This window comes from Orbicella franksi, chromosome 8 (genome assembly GCF_964199315.1).
Source record: "Orbicella franksi chromosome 8, jaOrbFran1.1, whole genome shotgun sequence".
Lineage (NCBI taxonomy): Eukaryota > Metazoa > Cnidaria > Anthozoa > Scleractinia > Merulinidae > Orbicella > Orbicella franksi.
Genome location: NC_138152.1, coordinates 8,894,646 through 8,916,566, shown reverse-complemented (window position 1 = coordinate 8,916,566; position 21,921 = coordinate 8,894,646). Strand labels below are relative to the sequence as shown.

Sequence of the window (21,921 nt, the reverse complement as noted above, 5' to 3'; positions counted from 1 at the left end):
GGGGCTAAGTAGGCCTAATTAGTAACGTTGAAAACGTGGTAAATTCTTTAATTTTAATTCTGAATGTTGATTAACGTACCTTATCAATCCTTTTAGCTCTGAGTTGATTGGCATCGACTACATTTTGACTTCCCATCAACGCGGCAAAACATTGTTAAATTTTCAGAAAAAGGTCACTGAAATAACTAATTACTTAGCAAGACGGCTCAACTGCTACAGAGATGCGAGCAGGTGCTGGTTTCAAAAGCCAGTGGACTGTTGTACACAGGTTATCAAAGATGAAAGAGAGTCTTAAATTCAAGCATTCGAATTTTTTTCAAAACCGATCAGAGCTGGTATGGAACTTTTTAGGTTGAATCTATCTCGGGTTTTCAAACAGCCTGTATTTTTCATTGTTGGATACAATGAGCCCCGTTTTCAGAGTCTGCTCAGGCAACGATAAGATATTTCGTGCTACTGTGCTGAACATCAGACTTAAACAGCTAATCCGAGCGAACATGTAAGTTAAATTCTTACATATCAAATCTAACGTCTTATGAGCGATCGCACCTCGCGCCCACAAATAGATGCATATAGCTAGCCTACTTCATTCGCCTCACCAATTCTCTTTGTTACCGCCATTAACATTTCAGAGGTCGATTTGGCATCGTTAAAAAGTGTGTGGAACTCGACACTGCCACGAGGTTCTGCGCCAAGTTCATCAAATCGAGGCCCAGCCAGAAGGAAGAGTTTAAACGTGAGATTGACGTCATGAATGCTCTTCATCATCCTCGTATCATCAGACTGCAAGACGCGTTTGACGAACCAAGGCAGATTATTCTCATTATGGAGTAGTAAGTGGCATTGGACAATCTTATGCGGTAGTCTTACTGATAGGGCAGTTTACATTTGAGTGTCAAAAAACAATTGGTTTTGCCATTAGAGCGGTTTTCAATTGGGTGTCAAAAGTAATCAGGCAATTACTTTGGTTTTGGTTTAGGCTCTACTACGGTTTGAAGTTGGCTTAGAAGTGTAATTAGTAAGTAATTGCTTCGGTTTTGGTTTTACGACACTCAGTTGAAACTGTCCTATGAGGCCGCACGATTGGCATAAAAAAGGCGCCAATTTGTCGTCTAATCAGAATTAAAATTAAAACCAATCGTGACTCGTTCGCACGCGTTTTCCTACGCTTCGCTTCTGCTACATGTAATTACTTCGAGTTTTGATTGGTTCACTGCGTATTCTGTGTCCTTTGTGATTGACTAGAGTGATTCCTTTGGTTTTGGTTTTGCGACACTCAATTTAAACCACTCCTTCCTAAGCCAGGACGGAGGAGTAAAAGTGTTGTGAAGACCAACGCGGTCCATGGTCGATTTTTGAACGATATTGTACATCTACCAACTGTTTGATGTTTCAGTGTTTATTCTGCGAAGTCTGTTTTGGTGCACTTCACTGTACTAAGGAAATCGATACTCAGACTAAACCCACGGTGTTATCGAAACCAAAAACATTAAACCATTTCTTTCATGACTTATTCCCCGCTTGGCACCGGTTGCAAGTTTTCCCGTGCTTTACACAGGTTTCAAGTTTTCCTGCGCTTGACACGGGTTACAGGTTTTCCCGCGCTTGACACGGGTTACAAGTTTTCCCGCGCTTGACACGTGTTACAAGTTTTCCCGCGCTTGACACGGGCTACAAGTTTTCCTACGCTTGACACCAGTCACAGTTTTCCCGCGCCGCTGGTAAAAGTTCTTTTTTTGCCAATGACAGAATTTTTTTCTTTGTGTCCTGATTGGCTTTATTCAGTGTTTGCTGTTTGTTACAGTGTCATAATGGTTGGTTTCTGACAATGGTTATTGCTTTCTTTGTTCATCCAGTGCCAGAGGAGGTGATTTATTCGCTCGTATCGATGGAGACTCTCTTCCCGAGTTTGAAGCCGTCAAAATTCTGAAGCAAGTGTTGGACGCCCTCAAGTTCATGCACGACCTTGGCTTCATGCATTTGGACCTCAAGGTTAGAATTTGAGAGAGACCCAACCGAGTAGCTCCCTGCTCTCTTGACTCTCTTTCGCTTTCCACCTAAAGATCTGGGGAAACTACCTTCTTGCTACATGTAAATACATGCACCTTGGGTCGGTCGGTAAAGAAGAGCTTAATTTTTTTTTGTTCATTTGCGTTTGTTAATTAAGAGTGCTTTTTTTTTATCCGATTCCATATGAAAGCAGCTTCTTTCGTGTTGGCCTTTGTGTTTCTTCTCAAAACAGCTATCGTAGGCCCTCCTTTAGGTATTGATCAAGTGATAAAAGTACCTTAATTGTCCTAAGGAATTTGGAAAGCTTCTGATGTCCTCCTTGACCTCTCCCTCCTCGGCTCTCTAATCTTCCAATGAAGAGTTTGAAACTGCGGTCTCTCCGAACGCCTAATAACACACTTTACTTGATGTTTATTTTTCTTTCAGCCGCAAAATGTGATGTTCAAAAATGAAGGAGGTTCAAAGATAAAGCTGATCGATTTCAGTCTGACAAGGAAGTTTGACCCTCAACAAGAAACAAAGATTTCGCTTGGAACTGCTGAGTTCGTGGGTGAGTTGCATCCGTGTCAGTATGTTTCAAGCCTTGTCCAAGTTCAGTCCTGACACTACCTTGCTTATTCTAAACTAACTTGAATTGAAGCTGTTAAAGGTCCCTATGAAATTCTTGAGTAGAACTTTCATTTGGTACTGTTTATTATGCTGTACAAGGTGGTTCTAACTTTTAAGGCTGTGGATGAAACCCTAGTGTGTGACCATTCAAGTGAAAGCTACTGAGCAGTACTCTCATCTGGTACTGTTTATTATGCTGTACAAGGTGGTTCTCACTTTTAAGTCTGCGGATGAAACCCTAGTGTGTGACCATTCAAATGAAAGCTCTTGAGCAGCACTTTCTTGTGGTACTGTTCATTATGTTGTGCAAAGTGGTTCTAACTCTTGAGAGTGTGGATGCAAAAAGGCGTTTAACCATTCAGACGAAAGCCTAAGCGCAGTGAATTGCTTTTTTGTGCTTTGCCCATTGAAATGTGTGTTTTCATTTTCAAATGGTCAACTTTGGGATTGAAAAGTTAACTTACTGCCTAAAAAAGGGATATCCACTTCAATCAGTGTTTTGAAATATTTTTTTTCTTTTTCTTGTACGCACAGCTCCAGAAATTGTCAACTACGAGCCAGTAACACTCTCTGCAGATATGTGGTGAGAATAAAAGATTTCTGGCGTTGAATAATTTTTACTGAATTTTTAATTCGGTGCCATATACTGATATGTTTTGTCGCTGAGATTGACAACTTTGTTTATCTTTGTTCGTTTCCAGGGCGATTGGCGTTATAGCTTACATAATGTAAGTATACCCATTCTCAAGTGACCAACGAGTGCTATCTCCCTTTAATTTATGACGTAAACTTCATATTAAAAAAAAGATATTTAACTAAGGGACCGTTCATTTTTTATGAGGGAGGGGGGGGGCTGGTGGGATTTGGGAAGCACCATTTAAAAATCGCATGACCCCCCCTCAGCTTACCAATTTTTTCACATGGCCCCCCCTTATAGCGGTCATTTTTTGGGATGACCCCCCCCCAAAAAAAAAAAATTGAACAAACAATATTTAGATTTCAACTTTTTTAATATTTCTCTATTATCCCCCTACTTCACGTTATTGTGCTCACTATGAAGACAATATTTACAATCTCTATACGACAGAGAGCTGTTGTTTAAAAAACAAATCAAAAGAAAGAGAAGTCAATTTCGGATCTCCTAGTTATGGCTCGCCCTGAGCGTGTGGCATTTGGCCTCTCATTGGCATCTTCCTCATCTGAATTGATGAATGCAAGAATGACGTCACTTGAGTCATCTCCTCCCCCATGCAGAGTCAATGGCATCACTGTGATACTCATCATTGTCACTTTCATCCGTTTCACTGCTGTCAGCACTTGCCCTGTTGTCATTTTGTGTCAATGTCCTGGCATTTCTCAGTGTTGATTGGCCAGCTCTGAGAGGACTCTTCTGTTGCAAGCATGAATGTCTTACAATTGCCTTTACTTTCTCACTCTTGCTGCTTTTCAAATGCTGCTTCAGCCCGTGGTGGTTTGAGTACTTGTTTAGTTCTGGAACACGTAGCTTTTTAAGCTTGGTTAGACCTTCGCACAACTCAGTCGAAGGATAATCCTCCTCCCTACTTAAGTTTGCCTTTTCTTCTGCTCTCTTTTTCCTTTTAAATTCCAGCACTTCAAGATGCTGAAGATAATCCACCACAAACTTCGATTTGAGAATAAACTTATCTGCAAATAGAGCAACGCTCTCTGGGTCAGATAAAACCAGCCTACCACTTCCATGCTCTTTCTTCTTTATATTGTTAATCCAATCGGGGAAAGAGCGCATTACTACATGAGCATCATGAAAGAGGCTCATTCCAAAATGCGCAATAATGGAATCTGTGTTGGAAACCCGCTAGGAAATGATCTTCCACAATGCCTTGTGTACCCTCCTAGAACGGCCGTCCCGGAAGAATGTCTTAAAGTTGAGGATGTTGCCACGTCGATATTTAGAAGAGATGGGCCATACATCGCCCAGCTCTTGGAAGGGAATTATTTCACCAATGCTGCAAGAAGCAGAATCACCACCAACCTTGAGCGGGAAGTCAGAGATTATGTTTACACCTTCATGTACCCTGAAGAGTACACTCTGACGGAAAACATTGCTGCTTCTTGCAGCATTGGTGAAAGAGACTCCCATAGCAGCACAAGCGGCGACGAAGAACTCGACGACAGCGGAGATGAAGATGAGTGCCGGTGAAAGTTGCATTCGAAAATAACAGTGTTAAATACTTCTTTTCAGTAGCTACAAATGCTTTTTGTCGCCAAACGTTTTTTTAAAGCAGAAGGAAAGTTTGTAATAAATTTGCATCCTGCCTTCTATGTTTATTCTATAGCAATTTTTTTGATATTCAAACATTATGCCATTTTAAAGTTTTACTAAAATATTTCACGTGACCCCCCCTTTTTCCCTTATTTTTTTGGGATAGCCCCCCCTCGAAAGCCATTTTTTTTCGCATGGCCCCCCCCCAAATCCCACCAGCCCCCCCTACCTTATAAAAAATGAACGGTCCCTAATAGTTTATGTGTTGCAGGTTAAGCGGCGAATCTCCATTTCTGGGTGAAAGCGAGGCGGATACATTCTCTCGCATAACAGAGGCACGATGGGAATTTTCTGACGTGTTTGATTACGTCAGCAAGGAGGCCAAAGACTTTATTTCGAGGCTGCTTCTCAAAGATCCAAAGTACGTCCTCGTAATTACGTTTTCCATTTTACAGCTAATGCAACACCGCATAATTTTAAGATAAAGATGGTGTTCGGTCTCCATATGATTCGCCTAGGCAAATAGATCCTCTTTGGCCAATTAACCTACGACCTTGTAAAGGATTTTCTTATAACTCCAATTTAAAGTTGACAAGAATTATTAGTATCCACGTAGATCCATTGGATAAGTATGAGTGATCAATTGATGATTTCTGCCTAGAATATCGACACAAAGTCAAGCAGAAAGATGACGACAGTAAAGAAAATTACTAATTAATTGTTAAATTATTCATTATTATTAATAATTATTTATTTGATGTACCATTAAATTCTCACAACTAACCATAAAGGAAATGTCTGGCAGTCAGTACAGATAATTTATATTTTGAGCCTGCGAACAAAAAAACAAAAAAACTAAGAAACGAAACACGTCAAATTGGTGTTAACAGAGTTAATCAAAACTATAGCAAAATTCTCGAACGTGATTGGCTATCAGCAGCCCGTGATTAACAAATCGGACTCCCGCTTCGCGGTCGTCCGATTTTGTTAATCACTCGTGAGATTACAGACCGAATTGGACTCCACTCATGTCCTATTACCATTATTAATTGTCTTAACTGGATGACATCTACTTTGCAGCATTAGTTGTTCAGTTGATCAATTTGTTTATAATTCTTTTAAAAGTATTTGAATTTTTCCTCTCCATGTGCAGAAAAAGGTTAACAGTGGACGAATGTCTTGAACATGAATGGATCAAGGTAAAAACAAAAACAAGCAACTTAGTTACACAGTGTATAGTAATCTAAGAAGTAAATAGCGAATGAGCGCCCATGTTGTAACGGATACACAGACTGAAGTATCTAGAGCATAAATCTGTTAATAAAAAAATGAAATATCAAACTTAAAAAGTCGTGTTTATCAGTTATTTAGTTAATAGCACTTAGTTTGGCCAGAGGACATTGAAGTAGAAATTTGACTTACGATTACTGATGCTCACTAAACTTATATTCTTCTTTTCATGAATATATTTGAGTTTAATACAGTAAGAAGCAACATTGACCAATGATGTATTATCACTTTTGTCCGTAGAGTTTAATATTGTTTAATTCGTTTAGTCTCCAGGGTTTACTGGAAAGCAGAAAAGCAAGAATTACTCAGAAGTAAGTCACATAAATAGATAATTATTAGTTAGCTTTTTCAAACAAGTGTAGAACTAAAGTCTTACAAAGAAGGTCTTTTTCTTTGCAGTGAATATGAAATCGTAAATTTACCAAATTGACGTCAGTTTTTTATGCGTGAATTTTATGAATTTTGTAATAACGTTGTCAAAGTGGTTGTGGATCCAAAAGGTGATTAGCCGAGTGGATCCACGGACTACTTTGACAATGTTAGGACGAAATTCATTGCCAATAACAGCACAGACGCATGAAAATTATAAATTCATGTGCATGTCTTTTCGCTCAGTTACAATGGAAATTAGCCAATGAGCGCGCGAGAATTTCTGCAGTCATTGTAAAAGCAGCGTTTACTTCAAGATGTCCAACACTTTCCAAATTACAATTCGATCGGAAAAAGTGAACGGAACGGCCACTCCGTGGAAGTGCCAATGATAATTCCTACTTCTTTATTATGCACGTTTATTTGTTTTGATAACCCCAAATCAACATAATCACTGTAAACAACGCGTAATTCGAGCTTGATAGGAATGAAATGTAACGTTAATTGCTAATTAATTTACTCGTTAATTTACCGTACTTATTCCAGGATGAGCTGGCTGTCGACGCAAATTCTAACGTTGTATCCCCGACAGAACGAAAGAGACAAGGTAACTTAAAACGAAATATAGCATCTCCGACGTTTGTAGATTTAACAGTCAGGAAATACTTGTCAGTCTTCAAGAGTCTAACTTGAATTTCATTTTAAATCTGTCTCGAGAAATCCAAAAACTTTCTAAAGCGAGAGCAACGGAAAAAAGTCCGATCGGACATAGCTTAAGAAAACCTTCCACTGAATCAAATCAAGAGATTATGTTGTATAATGTAAATGTATTTCAGACGTCAATATTTTCGCTGAACATGTGTAAACTGTAGGATCGTGGCTAAAAAAAATTGCCTTGTTGAGCAGTATTTTCATGTCATATGATTTGAATATTTTACACGTTGAAATGCAGGAATTTTTAATTGGTTTTAATGTTTGGGCATTTCAGGTGTCAATGTTAAGCTAAATATGTAGGCTGTAGGTTCGTAGCTGTACGTTTTGCAATGATTTACGATTGACACACACCCTTACCCCCTAGATTTTGTAAGTCTTATTTCAGTGGACATATTTGAGTTAGTGTGAACGTGATGCAAGTCTGTTCATAAGTGTGTTGAGTCAAATGTGTTTTTATGAAACTCTTCGTTCATTCACAGAGAGCAGAAAGTCGGAGGAACAAGAGATCCCTTTTGATGCAAAGAAACTCGAGTCAAAGTTAAAGACACTACTCTCCAAACTGCAAAACACGGAGAAGGAAAATCAGGAACTGGAAGAAAAACTTCGCGACGAGGAAGAAAGAGCTGATACACTGGAAGATGAACTTCATACAAGCGAGAATTCTAAGAGAGAACTGGAAGAAATGGTTTCGAAATTAGAAACGGAAAAGATTGATCTTTCAAAGAAAGCTAGAGCAAACAGCGATGTTTTGAAAAGAGTGGCTGAGACAGAAGGAGAGAAAAGAGCTTTGGAGGATAAACTTTCCGAACAAACAAAATATCTGGAAACTTTATCTCAAAAATACGATTCGCTTAAGGAGAAGATGGACAACTACGATGTGCTTGAAGAAAAAGTTTATCTTTTGGAGCGAGAAAGGAAAGAAAGCAGAGACACGAAGCAGCATTTGGAAGAAAAAATTGAACGTTTTCACGCAGAAAAAGAGGAATTGTCACAAATGAACGAAACTAATACTATGGTTAATACAAATCTTGAGAATGAAATTTCTAAGCTTAGAGAAGACAGAGATAGATTTGAAAATCAGTATGTCACTCTGCGAAGTGAAAAAGAATCTTTAGTTGAGGAACTTACTAAACGATTCAGTGTTTTGGATGAACAGAAAAGCACATTAACACTGGAGAAAAACGAATTGGAGACAAAACTGAAAACGTTTGAAAATGAGAACAAGGATTTGAAGCTCAAGTTGGATAGCACTGCACAGGAATTGAAAGGTTTGAAAGAAACTGCTAAGCAAAATGCAGAAGAAAAGGACGTAGATGAAATGGAAAGAGAGTTAACAAAGATCAAGAAACAGAAGGATGAAGCCGAGAAAACTTGTGAAGATTTGGCTTCCAAACTTAGCAAAGCTTACGCAGAATTGGAACAAGGAAAGCCATCATTAAACAATGATGGAGTGCAAGGTGGGTACTTTTGTTTTCATAGTGTGTAATATTCAAATTCTCCTTACCGCATCTCTCATTGCTTATAGAACTGGTAAGAGGAATTTATTAATTAATTAAGACAACTTGCCCATCAATTCCTTGAGACTTTAGGACTAGGTTGTTGACCTGATGTTACTTTCGGAGTATGGACGTTAAGGAAATATATTCTTTTCCTTTTCCAGCAGTAAGAACTCTCTTCTGCAAAGTCGATGAAAAGACAACCAGACTTTTGTTTTTAACAATTTACATATTCCAGGCTTCCATTGATAACCTTTTCCTTAAAAAAAGTCGCTGATACAGTTTAAAGTCAACTGCAGAGTCTTCTCGACATTGTTTTCCAACTGGGTGGTTGAGTGATCGAGAAAAGATCGTCTTAACTTTTTTAGTGTATGAGAGGAATATTACCATTCTTTCCGTGAAATAAACATTGTCAGAAGAATTTATTACCATTAGCTTAGTTACGGTGGACTTACTAGATGGTCTGTGTTTACACTTAACTATAGTGGATCAGCAAGAGGAAATTTTCACTCTGCAAGAAAAGGTGACGTCACTTGAAAGAGAGAGGGACAGCCTGGAAGACGATCTGGACGACAGGGAAGCTGAAATTGACGAACTGAAAAAGAAAATTGAACAACTAGAAACGGACAACAAAGCAAAAGATAGCGAAATTCAGAATCACAAAGCAAATTTAGACTCTACAAATGAGGAAATTAAGTCGTTACGATTAAAAAAGAACGAGGCTGATTCGAAAAAGCTTAGAGAAGCTGAAGTTGATTTTGACAAGAGGGTCAAGGATTATGATGCTATGGTTGATAAGCTTGCGAAGGAAGTTTCAGCTCTGCAAGGAAAACTTTCAGCGGCAAATCAGAAGAACAAAGATTTGGAGGAAAAGGTGAAATCGAGCATGCAGGTGAGGATTTTTTGTCTTGGGCTTACATGAAAAAACACAATAATTTATAGATTTTAGTAGATAATATGATCATCGGCCCTAATCAGTTATTTATTTTCAAATTATAAAAAAGTCAATGAGATCTAATACTTTCGACAGAGAGGATGAAGAGTAACACAGTTAATCCACTATGTAGGCCTTATTCACAAGGCAAATCCTCTTCTAAGTTATTTATAAACATGGTATCCACTTCTTCCGCGCATGACGTTACCACGCACGTTGCGCGGATGTTTTCGTGGAGAATGAAAATGCGTGTAAAGTCGCTTTGGCTGTCCTCGTGAAAGAAAGCCGTGTCACAAGAATAGTTATTTCTAAATCTTTCGGGAATTGCCGAAACCGGGAGTGATCTCAAAACTGAACTTGAGAAGGAGTACTTTTGGATTAACTCTCTTAGCTTCACAATCTCTTGCGGAAAGTAGAGCTGACATTTCTTCTTATTGCTCGTTTCCATATGATCGCTATACGGTCGTTACGATCGCTACAGAAAAAGTCTTGAGCAATCCTTACGACTTCGTTCGCAAACGTGTTTCCTTATGACTGCCACGATCACTACAGAATAAAATAAATGTTCGAGGAGACATAGCGCATTTCCCGACGCTACATATTCTGGTACAATTATCATAATAACGACTGCTTCAAGGTCCTGCATTCTCTGGAGACTGGTTTCCACAAGATGGCAACTATGGCTACTGTCATTGAGACAGAATTGAAGCGATCGTTGCGGGAACGACCACTACGATCAGAGGAAACTGATTGGGTTTGCTCATACTGATCGCAACGTTCCCTGAAATTTTTTTAGAGCGATCGTAGAAACTATTCTTAATTTCAGGTATAAGTTATACTGACGTTTTTGATACCTAATATGTTCAGAAAATTTTGTCTCAGGGCAAAACAATCTACATAACGACAATCGAATTTGTGTTGCTTTCTTTGTTAACAACCTTCACATTTCAGGTTAAGCATGGCGAAGCTATTCTGGAAAACGAAATCGTTGTAAGGAGCGAACATCAGCTAGAAAATGCTTCAATGAGCTTCGATGAAGAACAACTGCTTGAAAGCGGAGAGAATGGTCAAGTTGAAAGTATTTCATTTGAAGGAGGGGTTAACGGTGCCTTCCTCAACAAAAGAGAAAGCGAAAGGAACATGACGCTGAAGAAAGACTTCGATGAATTGAAGATGCTTTTAGAGGAAGCGGAAACGAAGTTGGCGAAAGAAAGAGAGAAAATTCGCACATTGGAAGATGAGCTCCACAATTTCGAAGTAGAGAAAAAGAGAGGACTGAAGATGTATCGGGAGCTGGAAGAAGAATGCAACAGGTTGCGAGAGGAGTTGAATGACAATGAATCATCTCAGAGCCAAGTGGAAGTTCGGCTGCGAGAAAAGCTAAGAACAAGATTGAAGAATAAAGAGGAAGAGATCGAGGTTTTGAGCAAACGGTTTGACTCACTTAGGAAGGAGGTGCAAGTGATCAAAGAAGAGAGAGATAAAGGGAACACACTTTATGTGAACCTCGCCGAGAAGTACAAGAATCTATTGAAAGAGAACAAGAGTTTAGAGCAGGAAAAACAGGAACGGGATCAAAGGGATGGCAAATCTCGCGAGCTGGAAGACTCTCTTCAAACAAGAATTCAAGAGGTGATAAAGATGAAAGATGAAATCGAATCAATGAGGGACAACTTACGCGTTCTTGTGCATGAGAAGGAAGAAGGTATGAGGGAATACAGTTCGCTTCAAAAAGATCTTGCTAAGTTAAAAAGTGACCGCCAACAACTGGAAGAACAAATCCAGGATGAAATGCAACGCGCTGATAAACTAGAGAAGGAACGTTCTTCTCTGCAAGGAAAGGTCGAGGAGATGCAGAAGGACTTGAATAAGCGAGATCTGGTGGCTGCGGCAGACAAGAAGACAATCAACACCTACGCCGATGAAATTAAAGTTCTTAAAGATGAGAAAGGGAACGCTCTTACAGAGGTAGAAAAGCTTAGGAAACAAAGCAATAATCTGCTTCAGGATCTGGAGAGAATGAGCCAAGAGAGAGAAGAGATTGAAACTCTTAAAATGGAAAAGCATAAGGCGCTGAAAGAAATTGAGATTTTGAGAAACGAAAATGCACGTCTTGAACAAAAAAGTGACGAATTCGACCAAATAGCGGCCGATCTTAACAGTCTCAGAGAAGAGAAGGTCATTGGACTCAGACAACTGGGGATTTTAAGAGAAGAAAACGAAGCTCAAATAAACAAAGCGATGGAAGACGTGGAAGATCTTAAAATCGAGAGAGAGAATGCGATAAGAGAAATCGAGATTTTACGAGGTGAAAATCAACTCCTTCTTCAAAAAGTGGACCAGTTCGACAAAATGAGGAGAGATTGTGACAGTCTTAAAGATGATATGGAAAATATGAACAGGCTAAAGGAGGATGTTTACGTTCTGAAAACTGAAAAAGAGAATGCACAGAAAGAAATCGAGATTTTGACTAATGAAAATGAACTCCTTTTTCAAAAAGCGGACCAGTTCGACAAAATGAGGAGAGATTTTGACAGTCTTAAAGATGACTTAGAAAATACGAGCAGGCTAAAGGAAGATGTTACCGCTCTGAAAACGGAAAAAGAGAACGTGGAAAAAGAAATCGAGATTTTAACTAATGAAAACGAACTTCTTCTTCGCAAGCTTGACGAATTCGAGCAAATACGAGAGGACCTCGACAAACTCAAAGACGAGAAAGTGATTGGATTGAGAGAAATGGATATTTTAAAAGATGAAAATGATGCCCTCCATGAGGAACTTAGGACAATGAAGCAAAGCGGAGAAATTGAAGAGAATGAAACTTTAAAGAAAGACAACGAAACTCTGCTTCGACAACAAGAAGAAATCAAAAGAGTGAATTCAGATTTAAAAACTGCTGCAAATGAAAAAGAAGAAGTTTCCAAAGAGAATGAAACACTAAAGAAAGAACGTGAAATCCTAATGAACAGAATAGAGGATTTAACTGAGAACAACGAAGATTGTAGTGTTTTAAGAGACGAGAAACGTAGCCTGTTGATAGAGTTGGACAGATTAAATCACGAGAATGAAACTCTGCTACAGGAATTTGAAAACGTTAAGGCAGCGAAAGATATTTTAGAAAGAAAGAAGCAAGCCCTGACAAACGACTTCGAAAGAACAAGGGAAGATCTTCAAACCTTGGAAAACCATAATGAAATCCAGTTGAGCGAATTGGACAGCTTGAAAAAGGAAAATGAAGCTCTTTTGGCTGAGCTTAACTCATTTGAAAACATCAAACAGGATCTTAGAACCTGCCAAGACGACAAGCAACGTCTTCACAAAAATTATCGAGACCTCGAAGTCAGCTTGGAAAACCAAGCACTGGAAGCTATGAGACTTAAAAAGGAAACAACAATTCTGAAGAAAAAGAATGAAGTACTGACGAAGGATCTTCAACGTCTTCAAAATAACAAGTCTCCTTTAGAAAAACAAATTTCGACTCCTGTCAATGCCGAGATGACGGAAACAGAACCGAACTGCGATCAAAACACTGATGAAACTGCAACGTCAAAAGGAATGAAGAAAAATGAAACTCACATTCTTAAAGAAATGATTGGCGAAGCCAAGGTTAAGGAAGAAAAAACCAGCAAAGTCAAGGAAAACGTTGGAGAAGTCGAGGCTTTGAAACAAGAAATCGGTTTCCTTCAGAACGAAGTAGAAGATTTGAGCGAAGAACATAAAGAGCTGTTGCAGTCTTATAACGGGTTGCAGAAAGAAAATGGCCGCTTGAAAGAGGAATTAAGCGCCCTTGAGAAGTGTATGGAGGCTAAATCCAAAGATCAAGAAAAGATAATTCTGGAAAACGCTCAAATACGAGATGAGTTGAGACGTTTAAGAGAGGAATATGATTTACAAAAGCTAAAACTAGAACACGCAGAAAGAGAAATCCAAGATTTCGCTAAAGAAAATGAGGAACTACATCAGAATCACATTGACTTGGAAGAAAGGTACGGGCGCATCCGAAAACTAAACAGAGAATTGGAAGAAGATGTTGACATCGAAAGAAAATACCACGCAGAAGTGAAGAGCCGTAACGCGGAACTTAAAAAAGAAAATGCCCATCTAAGACAGCATATTTCAAAGTTACACCAGGAAGTTGACAAGCTTCAAGAAGCCTCCGAGACTAACCGTCGGGATCAAGGTGACGAGAACAAAAAAGCTCCTCAATTGGAGAAGAAGAAAAGCCTTGTTCAAATGAAGAAGGAGGAATTACAGGCAAGAGTCGCTGGAGAGAGGCCGAAGAGTTTTGGAGACGAGAACCGGAAGCTGAAGAGTCGCGTGGACAGCGTGAATGAGATTCACAAAGCAAAGCAACACGAAGGTGAGAGGACAATAGCATCGCTTGAAAAAGAAATAAAGAATCTTAGGTCCTCGAAAGAGCGAGTGGTCGCATTAGAAAAAGAGTTGAAACAACTTCAAGAGAAACTGGATTTAGAGGCAAAAAACGGGGACAACAAAGAAGAAGAGATAAAGCAGAAAAAGAAAGAAAATGATTCTTTGATCTACGAATTGGAAAGCACTCGCCACAGGCTTGTCTCGAATGTTCTTAATCCTTTAGAAGAAGCAAACCTTCCATGGGCGTTAAATGTCACGGCTGCTGATATTTCGGCGGGAAAAAATAAGAGCAAGGCGTGGTCGAACATCAAGGAGAATATTGTAGCTCTCATCCGGGACCGTGAGAGACTCGCAAGTGAGAACACGATTCTGCAGCAAGCGCCTTCTCGAATGAGTGAGGAAGCTCAAGAAACAAGCAAAGAATGCCAGGACTTGACGAAGGAGAGAAGAGAAAGTATCCAGGTAAGATTTCCTCAATTCTTTACATCGATGACTGGCTTAGATTTCCATGAAAAAAAGGGTGCTAAGTATGTCAGCAACTGTTTAACAAAGTGATATTACTATCGACGTAGCAGAACGAAACACGTTGTAGTCGCCTTGTTTAATTCTTCGACCATTGGGGTGTTAGGGATAAACATCCTAATGGTGGCGAATAGCCTTAAAAGTGATTTCATTGATGGAAAATTGACTGTTACATTAACTGACTGAGTGAGCAGTTGAGTGAGTGAGTGAGTGAGTGAGTGAGTGAGTGAGTGAGTGAGTGACTGACTGACTGACTGACTGACGGAATAGTAATAGTATTGTTGCACTTCATACAGTCTTTAAAGATAACTGCTGGTCTACTTGCAATAAGAAAGACAATCTAAAAACTAAGAATTTAATGCAAAACAGGCGGACTGGGCATGACTGACTGACCGGCCTACCAAGCTTTCCAACCGATTGCCGACTGACTGCCGACTGGCTGAATGACTGACCACTGATCGACAGACAGACATAGAGCCTGCCTGAGTAACGGACTTACTAGCTGAATTACTCAATGACTGACCGACTGACAGCTTTTTGATTGATTGATTGATTGATTTGTTGATTAATTCTGTGAAATTTTGTGGATGTTAACGTGGCTTTTCTTCAACCCTTTTAGAGCTTGGAAGGAATTTCCGACAAAGACATCTTAAGCAAAAAACAAGATCTAAACGTTCTTCACGACAAAATTGCCGCAGACAAAGAAAACCTGGCGTCAATTCAGAAGAGAAACAAACAATTGCTCCTTCAAATTGAGCTGATGAAGCGAATGCAGCATACTGCTGATCAAGAACGAGACAAGCTTGCGGCTCAGAAAAACCTCTTCGCTGCGACGGAAAGCAGGCTGGCACAGTTAAAGCTTCGTAGATTTCGGTCTGTAGAGAGTGTTTCATCCATCAAACATGGAGGTAGTCTTGAGCAGCAGGGCATGGACCCCATTCACGATTTCTTGCAAGAGGACGACATTGCGAGCAAACAGTCGCAAGAGCTAACGACGCAGTGGTCTGGAAAAGAAGAAGATGAACCCTCAAGAGAGGAACAGCTGGAAGTTACGAGGGAGTTGGTAAAGAAAAACCGACAAATATTCGAGTTGGAGCAGGTTGGTTACCATAGCAATATGCACCACGTTCATCAAACAGAATGCACAAGGACACTGTTCGTTCGTAGACGTTGAACACCTGCACATGTCTTGGAAAGAGTTTCAAAGGCACTTACTTCTGTAATGAAATGGCACCAGCTTTGCAATGGCAGCACCGCAGCAAGAAAGTAACAGCTTAATGTATGAAAATTGCACTTAACTTTAATAAAGCACAGCTTTAAAAAGTAAAAGTAAAGCAATATAAAATGGAACGCACTTGACGCTCTGCACTGAGGTACCTATATTCACCAGCAAGTACATTTGTTAAGACATGCAGCCAGAAGCATGCACTACAGTCTGCACTACCGTCTGCACTACAGAATGCATTATGCAATATCCTCTGTGAAAGTTGACCATTTTAAGCACGTCAGTCACGTCTGTTAATTTGAATATAATCATTCGCCAGGGAACATAATTGCAATAACGTACAAGCAGGGGAATGCATGCATTGCAATGCATTAAAATTGCGAGACTTTCTTGAGATTTTCGTGTGCACAGTTAATCAAGAATAGGCCATTTTACAGCTGTGTGCTTAGTTAGCTGGCCTACGAGGCTGGAGGTAACCTTGTTTTGAAACAAACCGATCTCTGCTTTTCTCATTTAAACGCCAACTAGTTGCATAAGACCAACTTGATTTACACAACAAAAGCAGTGAAGTCTTTATCAAAACAAGGTCACATGTCACCTCGCTGCCATTCAAAGGCCAGGACACTGAACAGGCAACTATAAAATGGTCTATTCATTCTTGTTCCCAGAGGCCGCGGTCCTTCTGGTTAGCACCGCTGCCCGAAAACGCGCCAGCTGTGGGGTGCGTCACTACACAAGCACAAAGCGCACATGTCCATGCACAAACGAGCACGCTTGTAAAGAGTGTAAGAGACGTAGTAATATTGATAGCACTTATCCTTTGCAATGCACACGGTCAGGCTTCTTAACTTCTAGCAACTTATGTAGGATGAATGTGATTAGAAAGATAATGCTTGCACTAGCTGAGCGTGTAATATATATATATATATATATATATATATATATATATATATATATAAAGAATGCACCTATAAATCAACGTTTCCTATATGCTTTGGTGGTGATAACAGTATGCAAACTTTTCCTATGTTCTGTTCTTCGCTGTACGCCCTATCTTAAGTGTTTTTGACATATCAATGTCACAATCATGCTACTTCGGTGGTAGAGGATACTATGCAAATAGATGTGTGCAAACCAGATGCTAATTTCGAGCGAAGGAAAGGTTTCATTTAATAGGCCCTTTGCAGGATCCGGTCACATGGTACGGAATAAATTATGCTGGGACGCAAGTTACACAGTGGGACTTCTAAAACAAAGGAAAGTCGGGCCGGACTGGTACGAGTTCCTTTGTTTTGGAAGTCCCACTGTGTAATTTGCGTCCCAGCATAATTTATTCCGTACCATGTGACCGGATACTGCAAAGGGCCTATTAATAGTTGTTACACGTGTATCAATAATTAACTTTCTTTCTTATTTTCTTTTTCTCTCTTAACTTTCACTACAAAAAAGAAGAACAACAGCACTCACTTTGTAATAAATAGCGCACTTAATAATACACGACCACACGCTTGGCATCAAATATGTTCCAGGTATTTACCTTACATCCAGATACCCATTTTATCAACCTGGCAATCGATAGGCACTCTTAAGTACAGCATTTAATATACTTACATCTCTCTTTTCAGGAGGTCGACGTGTTGCTAGCAAAGATCGAAGAATCCTCTTGTGAACAACCAACGAAGGAAAAAATGTCTTCCGATGTAGAAAATTTCAAACTGGAAATACTGCGACTTGAAGGTGAAAACAAGAGGTTGAAAGAACTTGCTAACGATCCCTTGCTTGCATCGTCGCAGAAAAAAATCGAAACCTTAGAAGCCATGAATAACTTCTTAAAAAGCGAGAAAGAAGAACTGGTTCTGGAACTTGCTGCTAAAAATAAGAAAATCGAGATTTTGGAAAGGCGTGTGAAGGAGCTGACCGAAATGAGAACAAGCGCGGTCAATGGATCGAAAAATGGAATGTGTGACGAGGCTGATGACCAGATCAATGAACTAGACGTACAGCTCAGGAAGACAAAACACAGAGTAGCTGAACTGGAGGTGAGTGGTTGCAGTTCAAGATATGAATTGCCCTTACTGTCTGGAATGCTTATTTGTTTGTGCTACTTATGAGAATTTGGTGGTACATCAAGTCAATAATGTCCTAGTTGATGATTTTCTATATTCTCCTCATATGTCTACTTAATGATGTATTGGATACCATAAGGAGAAATTGAATGTTTATCACTCTAGTAGATAAGCGTTATCGACGATTCTGCTTTTTGCAGACATTCGCTTATTACAGGCCGACCCCCATTGTTTTTGCCAGGCTTATGGAAGAACAAATAGTATTCACAATACTTCCTTAATGTAAAAAAGTTTGTTTTTCCAAAATAGTCTACATTTACGGATATCAGTTCTGATCACCTCATCTCCCACATTCAGTGTAAGCAACAAATATGTCAAAAGCGTGGTTGCTGGAAAGTAGCATTGACAAGCTGAGAGAAAAGGGTATCAAAGAACAGAAGTAATTTTTGGAGAGCTTTAAACGATCGAAAAACTGCGCGATAGCTTGATGTTTTTTCTCAGCTGACTACCCGTGACAACAAGAAAGTGCATAAAACGCCCATCCTATCCAATCTACAGCGTAGCATTACTATTGCCATGATAGCAGAAGCAAGATCTTTAATTTGCTTTTTTTTAAAAAAAAAATTGTGCACATTTTCCTGGTGTAGGCCGAGCTTGAACACTCTAACAACAGCTATAACTCCAGACTGAGGAGAGAGCTGGACGAGATAGAGGCTAAGTGGACAAAACGACTCAGGTACGTCCTCAGTTTTTTATTTCCATCGCAGCTATTACTTGGGTCATCATTCAACGACTATGCAGAAACGTTGTGTGATGGCCTAAATGTCGGTTACGAAAGAACTTAACCGACCTGAGCTATTCCACAGTGCATTCAAGGAATTAAAAAAATAATGACAATACTTATTCTTGTTATTTCTGACCGATTGACAGCTAAAGAAATAGTTATCCAAGATTGCCGGATGATACCGTGGTGTTTTCTTAATGTACTTCATGCTTTATCAAGAAGAACTTGATTAATTTAAAAACAGTCAGAGAAGAATCTCGAACCTTGTAAGGAAAAGGGAACAACGGAAAAGGTTGCTGGAAGGGACATTGGGGATATGAGAAAAGGGAACAGGAAATGGGAAATGAGAAACGGGAAACGGGGAAAAGACAACGGGAAACGGGAAACGGAAAACAGGAAGCGAGAAATAGGAATTGGAGATTGAAGAACGGGGGAACGGGAACTGGAACAAGAAATGTAGGGAGCTGGCTTGATTGCCAAAGATGAAATGACGAGCCACGTACAATGCATTATCAGTAAACTGAAGTTTCGTTGTATTTTCCTTTCAGGAAAGAATGCATGGAGCTTCAGTCAGAGTTGTCAGAGAAACACAACAAAGACAAACAACAGTGGCAGAAGAAGGAAGTGGAACTACAGAACATAGTAAGTAGACTTCTGATTCACCTCAATCAAGTGAAACATACCATATATTTCTTAAAGTGTGTTTTTACAATTTAGTGAAGCTAAAATTCAGTTGCTTCATGTTTTACTTATCCAAGATTCGTCAAATGAAAATCGTGATGGACAAGAGACTAGGACAAGCCGAAATTGAACGGCGGAGACTGGAACAGCTGGTGAGTTCAAGATCGTCCAGTTTCCATGGCAGCACGGTTAGCCTCGATTCCAATTCCGATGATTCAGGGGAAAGTCCGACTCCAAAGCCAGAGACAAGTAGCGACATGCCTCAGCCGACCGGTGAGAAAGTGTTTTGAATGAAACTCTGTGCAAAGTCTTAAACTGGTTGAATAAATAATGCGATGAGTCTGTGAATAAAGATTCTGAATCAGTGGCAACAAAAATAATAATAATGATAATAATCCGTTGGCTAAAAAACTGTGGTGCTGCAAAGAAGGGCAACTGACCAACCAAAGAGTGAAGCTACCGTATGCAGACTTTCTTTGAACTTGAACTTCAATTTTATTTTGTTTTCTTACGTACAATTGCAATTGCTTGGCCCCGCAACTAGTTCCAGAATTAATCGAGGTGGGAGCAAGAGTTTATTTTAAGAAGGAAATAAATTAAAAAAGTAATGATAATTTACAACAAAATCACAAATTAAAAGGTACAAGTGAAAAATAGAAACGACTTCAGGTTGTGCATAAACACAAACAGTAGCAGCAAGCAGTAAGAGTGCACGTACACGAGAGACTAGCATGCTATTATTTTAATACTGAAATAAAGTATGTCAATTCAGAGAACTTCCGTATCAGTTGGGAGACTTACATTCTTTAATGAACGTGGACTTTAAAGCGCTTGCCCCCCCCCCCCCCAAGTCTCTCTTCCCCCCTCCTCCCCCCACTCCACCACTCCAACCCCTTGGTTAACTTAGGAAGAAGGGGTCTTACAAAATGTCCAGAGCAGCCTCAAGTGCTATATGCGAGTGAAGACGCTTTTATTCAGGCTTTTCTTGTAGCCAGTAAAAATTTAGTTCCATCCCCGCTCGTAAGGTTCCAATTTGAGGCTTTTGACGTAACTCTTTTTACAGATTGCCTCAGCGATCGGGAGCTCCGGCGAGTTGCATACAAACTAAACGGCGAGGAGTGGTCTCAGCTGGGAACCTTCCTGGGTGTGGGAGACAAGGACCTCGTCCAACTCGGTGGCCTCAGCATGGGACCTCAGGAGAAAGCTTTTCGACTGCTGTGTGTGTGGAGAACCCGCTGTAGACTGGGTCGAGCTCAGATGATCTCACAGCTGGCTGTGTCATTGGAGGAAGTAAACCGGAAAGACGTGGCTCAGTTTGTTTTAGAGCAATTCATGTCTGGAAAACCTAGAAAGAAATTTTTCGGGTGGTAAACTGCACAGGATTACCAAACTTGTGCCCCCGCGTGATAAGCCCGTGAATCGCACGTGATCAACGCGCGAAGCTCTCGTGGAAATACACTCGTGGCCACTACAGTCACTTTTTGACTTGTAGTAGATGTTCTTAATTACCAGAAAGGGGTTTTCGTGTTTGCTATTGCTCCATATTCAACCATTATTTAAATTAAATCTCTTCAGTCGGAAAACCAATACGTCGTTTGCCAAATCGTCGTTTGAACCCGTTTGAAGACTTCCGAGTGGTGTTATCCAATCAGAACTAGCGTCAGACCTTAGGGGTTCTTCCAAGAGAGTCACCCCAGCAGGGAGAAATAAGAAAAAGGTCATGTTGCAAGGCAACGTTAGTTGCGAGAACCGCAGGCTCAGTAAATTTTCGTAGACCGGAAAACGACGGCAGCTATTATTTGTTTCCCTGACTGTGTTTATTTTTTTGTATTTATCTATAGACTTAGCGTGACAACAGTCACGCGTGACATGTGTCACATAAATGCCGCGATACAAATCGAAAAGTATACCTTAGTACAAAAGTGATCAGACAAAACGGAGCAAAATATTTCTTTATTTTATAGCTGTTTAGAAGCGAAAGCCTTGGTACATTTAACATATACATTTAACAAACTACACCAAGATAGCTAGCAGCATATATTTAAACTCAATGAATGTACATGAAATAAATTATATTTAATCAGTCAATTTGTAAACAACGGTTATTCCTAACTTTAAAAAAAAAAACGTTTGAATGATTACAACACTGAAAATATTCATAAATTTAGAAAACAATTGAATGGGAATAAAGATATCAAAAGGAGCTTTTGAATATCACTGTTGTTTGCTTTGATTCCTACCCAATTCGTTTGTTTTAAGTACAATATGCCTGCCAATCAGGCCAATGTTCTTCTACCCCGCCCGCCTTTACATGGGATTAGTAGTCCACCGTTTCAGAGCAGAAAAACGTACTGCACAGCTTTCTGCGCATCCTTAGCCCTATTTGCGAGCTCGAGTAATAGTGCTGGCTGCAATGGTGGAAAGAACGGCTTACTGTAATAATTTCTATTATATACTGATAGATAGCACCCTGCGAGCGCTCTAATTGGTCAAAAACCCATGCTTTATCAGAGTATACAACATAGAAAAAGCGTGTTTTAATGTTTTGTGCGTGTAAAATCTATATCGTAAAGCAAATGAAGACGCCTAAGCCGTGTATTACACT

General features: G+C 39.7%; 1 protein-coding gene across 1 annotated transcript in view; it reads left to right on the top strand.

Moving 5' to 3' along the window:
• Positions 1 to 21,525, top strand: part of LOC145494515 (uncharacterized) — a 43,369-nt gene extending 21,844 nt beyond the window's left edge. Inside the window, exons 18-35 of the mRNA XM_081474004.1 lie at positions 633 to 833; positions 1,857 to 1,992; positions 2,437 to 2,560; positions 3,154 to 3,202; positions 3,321 to 3,347; positions 5,133 to 5,282; positions 6,015 to 6,060; positions 6,418 to 6,462; positions 7,067 to 7,127; positions 7,714 to 8,691; positions 9,216 to 9,622; positions 10,616 to 14,500; positions 15,180 to 15,659; positions 17,411 to 17,824; positions 18,499 to 18,587; positions 19,184 to 19,277; positions 19,394 to 19,589; positions 20,380 to 21,525. Coding sequence (XP_081330130.1) covers positions 633 to 833; positions 1,857 to 1,992; positions 2,437 to 2,560; positions 3,154 to 3,202; positions 3,321 to 3,347; positions 5,133 to 5,282; positions 6,015 to 6,060; positions 6,418 to 6,462; positions 7,067 to 7,127; positions 7,714 to 8,691; positions 9,216 to 9,622; positions 10,616 to 14,500; positions 15,180 to 15,659; positions 17,411 to 17,824; positions 18,499 to 18,587; positions 19,184 to 19,277; positions 19,394 to 19,589; positions 20,380 to 20,687 — 7,690 coding nt within the window. The 3' untranslated portion in view covers positions 20,688 to 21,525. The remainder of the gene's footprint in view (positions 1 to 632; positions 834 to 1,856; positions 1,993 to 2,436; positions 2,561 to 3,153; positions 3,203 to 3,320; positions 3,348 to 5,132; positions 5,283 to 6,014; positions 6,061 to 6,417; positions 6,463 to 7,066; positions 7,128 to 7,713; positions 8,692 to 9,215; positions 9,623 to 10,615; positions 14,501 to 15,179; positions 15,660 to 17,410; positions 17,825 to 18,498; positions 18,588 to 19,183; positions 19,278 to 19,393; positions 19,590 to 20,379) is intronic.
• Positions 21,526 to 21,921: the final 396 nt, after the last annotated feature.